This window comes from Dipodomys ordii, unplaced genomic scaffold (assembly GCF_000151885.1).
Source record: "Dipodomys ordii isolate 6190 unplaced genomic scaffold, Dord_2.0 Scaffold34, whole genome shotgun sequence".
Classification (NCBI taxonomy): domain Eukaryota; kingdom Metazoa; phylum Chordata; class Mammalia; order Rodentia; family Heteromyidae; genus Dipodomys; species Dipodomys ordii.
Window position 1 is genome coordinate 7,310,700 of NW_012267250.1, and position 8,784 is coordinate 7,319,483.

General features: G+C 41.5%; 1 protein-coding gene across 3 annotated transcripts in view; it reads left to right on the plus strand.

The window, feature by feature from the left end:
• Positions 1 to 6: 6 nt before the first annotated feature.
• Positions 7 to 8,784, plus strand: part of Bicc1 (BicC family RNA binding protein 1) — a 241,045-nt gene continuing 232,267 nt past the window's right edge. For all 3 annotated transcript variants that reach the window (XM_013017198.1, XM_013017199.1, XM_013017200.1), the window contains exon 1: positions 7 to 229. In XM_013017198.1, the coding sequence (XP_012872652.1) occupies positions 40 to 229 (190 nt within the window). In that variant the 5' untranslated portion in view covers positions 7 to 39. The remainder of the gene's footprint in view (positions 230 to 8,784) is intronic.

Sequence of the window (8,784 nt, forward strand, 5' to 3'; positions counted from 1 at the left end):
CGGCGGGGGCAGCTGGAGCTCCAGCGTCGCGCGCCCACCATGGCCGCCCAGGCTGAGCCCGGCTACCTGGCCGCCCAGTCGGACCCGGGCTCCAACAGCGAGCGCAGCACCGATTCGCCCATGCCTGGCTCGGAGGACGACCTGGTCGCCGGGGCGCCCCTGCACTGCCCGGAGTGGAGCGAGGAGCGCTTCCGCGTGGACAGGAAGAAACTCGAGGCCATGCTACAAGGTAGGCATAGCCCCCCGCCCCCCAACTGGCTTTTTTTAAACTTCCAGGCTGCGTCCCCGACTCCTTCCCGGACATCTCTGCACCCCGTCCTCTCCCCGAGCGCCCCAGCGTCCGCTTCCTGGTTCCCGCCCCCCCCCCCCGACCCCAGCGGAGCGGCGGTGCGCCCAGGGTGTGGAAGACCGCCGGGACTCCCCACGCCTCCCGGCTCGCCACTCATCGGGGGACCCTGGCTGACTTAAGCGCCTCTAGACCAAAGCCCAAAGTGGGTCCTGGCGCGCTGAAGTTGTTGCCATGTGGACTCTGGAGGTGTCAGCTTTTAGCCGGGACACTCGGGCGGTGTCACCCGGACGCGCTCGGGGCGCACCGCAGACCCCGCGTGCCCGCCGGCCTGCCCGCTGCCCAGCGGTCTCGCATCTAGCGCTGGTCCCTTTCGTGTCTGTTTCACTCTCTCCCCTGGTCAGTATCCACTTCCTCCAGCTGAGGGGCCTTGTCTGGCTATTGGGAAATGCTCTGCAGATGTCAGGGCTTAAGACTCGAGCTCCTCCTCCTTCTTCCCCACCGAGGGGCCTAGACGGGGCGGGGTCCCAAGGCCAGGGGATTGAGGCACTGCTGCTGTGTTTGAAGAGTGTGTGTGTGTGTGTGTGTGTGTGTGTGTGTGTGTGTGTGTGTGTGTGTGTGTGTCTACCCCCTGACTGGCTTGTAAAATACAAATCTGTGTGTGTGTGTGTCTTCCCCCTGACTGGCTTGTAAAATACAAATCTTCCTGGTCTCTGGGTATCTGACTTGGTCTTTCACAATTTGGAATTTTTTTTTTTTAAAGTCTTTCCCTGGGGCTTTCCTAGGCCGAAGAGCTTTAGTCAGATTGGACCATGAGCCCATTGTGACTTTTAAAGTGAGGATCGATTAGAGTGAATGCTAAAATGTCCAAGGTCATTTTGACCTTGTTCAAAAATGTTAATTGCTAGTCTACCTGTAGTCACCGTAGTGGCTCCGTTTCCACCCACAAGGAGAATTGGTAGTTTGAATGACTAGGGTTAAGACTTGCGAAGAGGAGCAGGCCCTGGGCTCGCTCACTCAGAGTGAGCGGTGAAGAGTCATTCAGTAGCCAGTGCCCTTTTATCACGGGAGGACTGAAGCTCTCCAAACTTTCTTTTGTGGCTTTGTGCATAACTTCTTTTGACTTTATCAGTCAGTGTATCGCAGTATGGGAGCAAGTTAGTCTTCTGTGGAAATGCAGTGGCTTTTTAGAACAATTAAGCAGGTTATTTTAAGAGGGAACAACTTGTTTTCCAAAACAATAACTTGATGGAAACAAATAGCAGGAGTGCTTGGCAGGCTTTTTTTTTTGGATGCGTTGCAAACTCATCTCCCTTGTTGCTTATTTTTATTGATAAACATCCCTAACTCTTGTCTATGTCTCCTTTTCTCTTAAATTATGTAACTTTCGAGGACAGTTGTTTTGAAACGATAAACCATTCAGAGTATTAAAGGGCAGATTGGAAAATTAAAACACAGCTGCATTTCAGTAAGTCATTTTAGTTACTCCATTTGTTTTATGATTCTTTTTGTGTACTTTCTGGGTCTTAAAGTATTCAATTTACACTGGAAAAATATTATGAGAGTATTTGCATGGAACTGGTAAGACCACATACATACTCACTCAGTCTTTTTTTTTTATTGTGAAAATACTGTACAGAGGTGTTACAATTACATGGGCAAGATAATGAGTACATTTCTTATCAAGCATTGTAGCCTCCTCCTTTATTTCCCCTTCCCATCCCATCCTCTCCCCCCCCCCCCCCAGTCCTCTTCCCCCCCCCCCACCAAAGTTGTAAAGTTCGTATGTCACTCAGTCTTTTCAACAATTTTCCAACTTGTTTTCTACATGAGATGGGGTGATATGAAAGATTGCTAATCTTTCTCTAGTAGGGCATTGTTGGTATTTCCTGCTTTACATATGTGCAGACCAGTGACAGTAGTATCTACCCAAGCATCTACCCTGAGTTTTAGAAGTAGATTTTGTTTTACTTCACTTTGGGCTTGAATGCAATGAAGTATTCATGGAGAAGTTTTTATTTTTTATTATTAATACGTTTTTTTAATGTGAAAATACTGTACAGACGGGTTACAATTACATGAGCAAGGTAATGAGTACATTTCTTATCAAGCATTGTTGACTCCTCCTCCTTTGTTTCCCCTTACAATCCCTGCCCTTCCATCCCCCTCCTCCGCAAAGTTCGTTTTTTGACATAGCATGTTATACATTTCATTGTTGTAATGGGTCCACCACCTGTATCTCTATTTAAACATTTTGTTTTTTCCCTTCCCCTCCACAAATTATACCAACATCAAATACAGTGAGAACAGGGGTTATACCGTGGGGGAGGGACATACAAAGCAACAAAAAATCACCTTATAAATATGTTAGGAACAATAGCAAGCAAGAAAAACCATTTGAGTCCTTACCTTAGGGTTCATTTCCCTAACATTAATTTATCTGACCTTTTCTGCTTGTCTCAGACATACACTAGTTATTGCAAATAAGGGAAACCATGGGACCTATGTTTCTTTGGGCCTGGCTTACTTCACTTAATGTAATTTTTTCCAAGTCTTTCCATTTCCTAACAAATGGGGTAATGTCATTCTTTCTGATGGAGGCATAGAATTCCAAGGTTGAAAACTGTCCTTTGTATATTTGCTGTTCTAAACGCATAGTTTAAAATTGGTTTGCAGTGATCAAGTTTGCCTTGAAGAAAGTCTTAACATTTCTCCAGCCTATATATAAAATGAAATACAGTACTCAGTGATCAAACACAGTGGTCTCATTAACTTAGGAAAAATCACCTACAAGTGAATGATCCCTGTTTTGAAAGTAGAGTTTGAACAGGTTTGAAACCTGTTTGTGGTATGCTAAGGCATTTTAGGATGCATGCTTCCTTCCCAGTGTCAAGTTATGTAGTACCATCATGTCTGAAGGAGTAAGACTGATTTTGGAGTCAGATGTAATCATGTGCATTGTTGCTTTGTACCAGCCAGTTTTGTCAAGTGTGAATACTGGAGACACTCAGGTTAGGGGTTCAAATACCTATAGAACTTTAGAAATGTTCCTGGGTGTCTCTGTTCCCTTCTTTTTCGCATCTGTAAAATGGAGATGATATTAGAACTTTGTCTGAGGGTTTTGATGAGAATGGAAAGAATTAATGCCTAACAAGTTAAGACGATATAGTGTTGACCAATGATAAGAACTTCATAAATATCAATTGCTTTTATTATAATTAATAAAGATTACATCATAGATTTAGATGATTTCCAGTGCCTACCACAATTGGTGGCATATGAAGTATATTTACTAAATAGTTGTGGGAACAAAAGAATTTTGCAAGTTCATAATTATGGAAGCAAAATTGGAACCAACATAGGAACTCTGGCAAATCAATATGTATTCTAACATTATCAGTTATTTATTTATTTAAAGCTTTTTGTTTGGAAAGTGTCACATAAGTAAAGATTGTATTTGGTGGTGTTTCTGATTATTGTGAAATTGTCATTTTTCTTTTATAACAGCTTTCAAATTATGTGGGATTTCCAGTTTAAGTCAGAATAAGTAAGATTGTTGGCCTTTAAGTATTGAGAGTGTAAATTGGTGATTATAACTCTTGGAATTTGTTTTCAGAGAGACTGTCCTGGGGGCAAGTTAATCTTTAATGAGTTGTATTTTTATTGCTGGAGAAATTCTTATACGCAATGAACCAAAAATTCAGTGAAGTTCAAACATGGGCACTAGGGTAGTAGTCAAATAAAATACCATTCTTAGATGATCACTGAATGTAAAATAATTGATGCACATAAAAACCACCAGCCCATAGGGCATGGCCACTAGTTTTTCATGGTTTTATTTGTTTCCTTTCTTTTGTTAAATAACTATTTTAGAACAGCCCAAAATGCTGTTTTTGTTGAAACTAGATGAAAATTATGCATATTATCAGTTAGTGATTTTTTAAAGTGGGAATATATTGTTGAGTGTAGGTTTTTGATGGGATAGTCAATTTTAGACTGAATAACATGGACAGCATTGTTTTAGTGATACATATTCTTAATTTCTTTAATATTAATTTTCAAAATTTAGATTTCTTGCATCTTGTGAAATGATAGTGTTTATTCACTGAAGTCAGTTATATATAAGTTTTCTTCACTTTTTTTTTTTTTTTGGTCGGTTGTGGGGCTTGAACTCTGGGCTCGGGCGTTGTCCCTCAGCTCTTCGGCACAAAGCTAGTGCTCTACCACTTGAGCCACAGCACCACTTCTGGTTTTCTGGTAGTTTATTGGAGATAAGAGTCTCACTGACTTTCCTGCCCAGGCTGGCTTTGAACCGTGATCCTCAGATCTCAGCCTCCTGAGTAGCTAGGATTGCAGGAGTGAGCCACAGGTGCCCAGTTTACATATAAGTTTTGATATATAAAAAGGAGAGAGAAGCAGGGTACTGGCCATTCATACTTGTAACCCCATCTACTTGGGTGGATGAAACCTGAGGAACTTACTTTGAAACCAGCCAAAGTAGAAAAGTCTATATCCTGGTGAGAATGAAAGGCCTTGAGCCTAGTACTAGTGTACCATCACAAATGAAGGAAGGAAGGAAGAAAAAAGGAAGGAAGGAAGAGAGGAAGGAAGGAAGGAAAGAAGGAAAAAAAGGAAACAGGAAGTAAGAAAGAGATGGGCTTGGATGGCTCATGCCTGTAATCCTAGCTACTACTCCTGTACATACAAGATCCTAGCTGAGGATCCTGGTCCAAGACAGCCCAGGCATGAAAGTCTGTTATCTCCAAATAACAACCAAAAAGTCAGAAATGAAGCTGTGGCTCAAAGTAGTAGAGTGCTAGCCTTGAGCAAAAAGCTCAGGGACAGTGTCTAGGGCCTAAGTTCAAGTCCCAGGACCACCACCATCACCACCACCACCACCACCACCACCACTACCACCACCACCACACACACACACACACACACACAAACACACACACACGTGTACCATAGAATTAAATGTTCCTACATAAAATTTAGAAGCATATGCAATTTCAGAGTTCTGAGTATCTTGTGCTTCAGCAGAGGAGGAAGAGACAGTTTGAAGAAGAAGGATGGTTTATTTACATGAGTAGAGATTGACATATGGTGGGCTTTTACCATACTGCTGGGAAGACTTGGGAAACTAGGTTGTTTTTGTGATGCTAGATATTACTAGGACCATTTAGTGCTGATTGCCTGAGTAGTGGAACTAGCCACTGTAGCAGAGTTCCTCAGATTTCATTTAAAAAAATATGAGCAGCAGTTATGTTATCTCTTTAATTCAACAAGCTTGAATGGAGATTGTGTTATCAAGTGAATAGGAACAGTTTCTTAGATATTGTTATGCTAGGAGAAAAAATAGGAAGCACAAATTTTCAAAACTGAGGAAATTCTAGAAGTGAAGATAAAGAATAAAGCTTAAAGGAATAGAACTTTCTAGTTGATGCTTGATCAAGGCTAACAAACAATAAAAAATCAACCTACTTTGTGAAGCTAGAGGTTAAGTACATAGGGCCCTGGGCCAGATCTAGATTTGAATTTTGATTTTTACCTTTGCATAGAAAATTTGGGGAAACTGTTTAACTGTAGCCCTATTTCTGAAAGAGGACGTTAATAACAGATCATTCATCCTGAGGTGGTCTTAACAATTAAAAGAAAAAAAAGATATATGTAAAATATCACAAGACTAGTCATATAAGAAGTGCTGAATACATTAATTACAATGATGATATTCATTTTAAACTGTGGTGTATGAAGTATACTTCTTACATTTAAAGTAAAAAGAAAGTGAATTATAAAATATAATAACTTTATGATTAATGAACATTATCAGTTATCTAAATATTACTATCAGTCCTCCTGGTAGCTTGCCATGTGTTGAGTGATTCACCATTGTTACATTGGTAAGTACATTCTGTGTACCAGATTTGACTCAGGACTCCTTCAGTTGTAATTGTGCTTGTATTCTTCCTTCCTTCCTTCCTTCCTTCCTTCCTTCCTTCCTTCCTTCCTTTCTTTCCTTCCTTCCCTCCCTCTCTTCCTTCTCTTCCCTCCCCTCCCTCCCTCCCTCCCTCCCTCCCTCCCTCCCTCTCTCTCTGTTTGTTTCATAATTGTCTTTTTCTTAGGGTACTTTTTTCACTTTTAATATTTTTATTACAGACTAACAAACTCAATCTCTCAATCTTTCATAATTGTGTGTTGTTTTGAACTCCCATTCATTGGTGTGTAGAAGAAGGTTTTTTAACAGCAATGCTGCTTGTAGGCTAACATTCTGATTCCCTCACTGTGAAATGGCATGCTAAAAGTCTCACTGCAGGAGGATGTTTTGGACACGGAATAAGTGCATGCGTTGACATGCTTATCCCAGGGCCTGGCACATGACACTTGGTTAACACTAGAGTAGCAGCAGCAGTACTAACACCATCCCACACAATAAGGAAAGAACTACAATTAAGGTAATTCTTGCCAGGTCCTTTAAAATTAAAAGATAGTTGGATTCAAGCCTTTCTTTCTTTTGGAAGAGGGAGTATTTTGTTTTGTAGTGAAATGCTTTTTTGAGAAATCAGAAAGTGTGTTACAGGAATTGTAGTTGAGTCCGAAATCAGGATGGAAAGGTGAAATCTTACTATAGACTAAAGGAAACAATACATTGGAGGCCATATTGTTTGGCTGGAGAAACTCATGAACTACTCTTAGACTGGCGGGGACCAGGCTTTTGCTTGACCCTCCTGGAGGCTGTGATGATGCCCTCTTCATTCATGGGCATGGAATTGGGTGGTCATGGTAATGAATTATCCACTTAGTTAACTTTGTCTCTGTGAGTTCTCTGAGGGCTTCATGTGAAGTTGATCATGGATAAATTCAGGCATAGCTGGAGAGATTCCTTACATTAGTCTCTTTTGGAGGCAGGAATATTTTTGCTACAACTAAGAAAAATCTAGCACCAGAGTCCTTTTTCCCCCACAAGGCAGAAGTTCATCTTAAGCCTGGGGAAAGTGGTCTAGTCTTTAATAGCTGCTCAAGTTGATCAAGGATATGGAATTTTCCCTCTTCCTTGGCTTTGCCAACTTTGGCTTATGGCCTTTTTCTTTACTTACTCAACATGGGGTGGCCTCACCAGGAAGTACATCTGTGGTCTTTGCTGGGCAGCGGCATGGGGAGCAAAATTGCTTTTGATTCAAGATTTCATGTTTTTGTGTGACAAAGATAGATTATGCTTGAAAGTTCCATCTGTATTTCTTCAGCCTTGGTTTCTGCAGGAGACTCTTCCGTGTGTAGTCTTCTTTCCCATTCTGTCTAGTTGAAGTAGGCAAGGAAGAAGGGGTCAGAATGGTTGCTGAGTGACTCAAATCGTAGTTTCCCTACAGTGAACAATGTAAAGGAGCACTGTGACTCCACATTCTCAGTGTAACTAAAGCTGGCCTAGTTGTATCAGTCATAGACTTTGTCTTACACTGAATATGCCTTGAAATTTGGACTTTTTAGTACTGTGACATATAAGTGGATTTTCCTTATCATAATTCAGTAGTAAATCTAAATCTCAAAGAGGAAATTGCTTTGGTCATCTTAAGCTGTTCTCATTTTGCTACTGATTTTACAAACAGGACCTGGAAATATGTTTCCTCTCCCCCAGGGTTGGGGATCAAACCCTGTGCAGTGCTGAGCATACATTCTCCCACAGAGCTCTGTCCTTAGCCTCTGGAACCATCTTAAAAAAACAAAACAAAACATGAGTCCATGGCACAGATTTTTTTCCATTTCTTTGTTGTTGTTTGTTTTTAATGTACTAAGTGATTTTTTTTTGTTTCCTTTGTATGTTCTTCCCCCTATTGTATGTCCCCTGTTGTCACGGTACTTGATTTTGGTTCCCTGCATCTTGTAGATATATTTGTCTAATTTGGGGAAGGAAAGGGGAATAACAAAATACTGAAACAAAGACACAAGATGACCCATTGCAACACTGATGCTCACAAGACACTATAGTGGAAATGAACTTTACAACTTGGGTGGGGGTGTGTGAGAGTGATGGGGAGGCAAGGGATGCTGGGAGAACAACAAGGGAAGAGGCAGCAATTTATGAAAGAAGTATACTCATTGCCTTACTCATGCAGCTGTAACCCCTCTGAACAGCAGCTTTACAATAAAATACAAATAAAAAAAGAATTTAAGGCAAAAAAATTGCCTGATACAACACAAATAATCATTTTCCATGTGTGTGTGTGTGTTTCTCTGTCCCAGGGCTTGAACTCGGGGCCTGGGTGCTGTCTCTGAGCTTTTGTGCTCAATATTAGCGCTCTACCACTTGAGCCACAGCTCTACTTCTGGTTTCTATTTCTATTTCTTCTTCTTCTTCTTCTTCTTCTTTTTTTTTGTAGTTAATTGGAGATAAGAGTTGTCTTCTGGGGCTGGGAAGGTGGCTCAGTGGTAGAGCGCTTGCCTTGCATGCATGAGGCCCTGGGTTCCATTCCTCAGCACCACATTAGCAAAAAGAAAAAAAG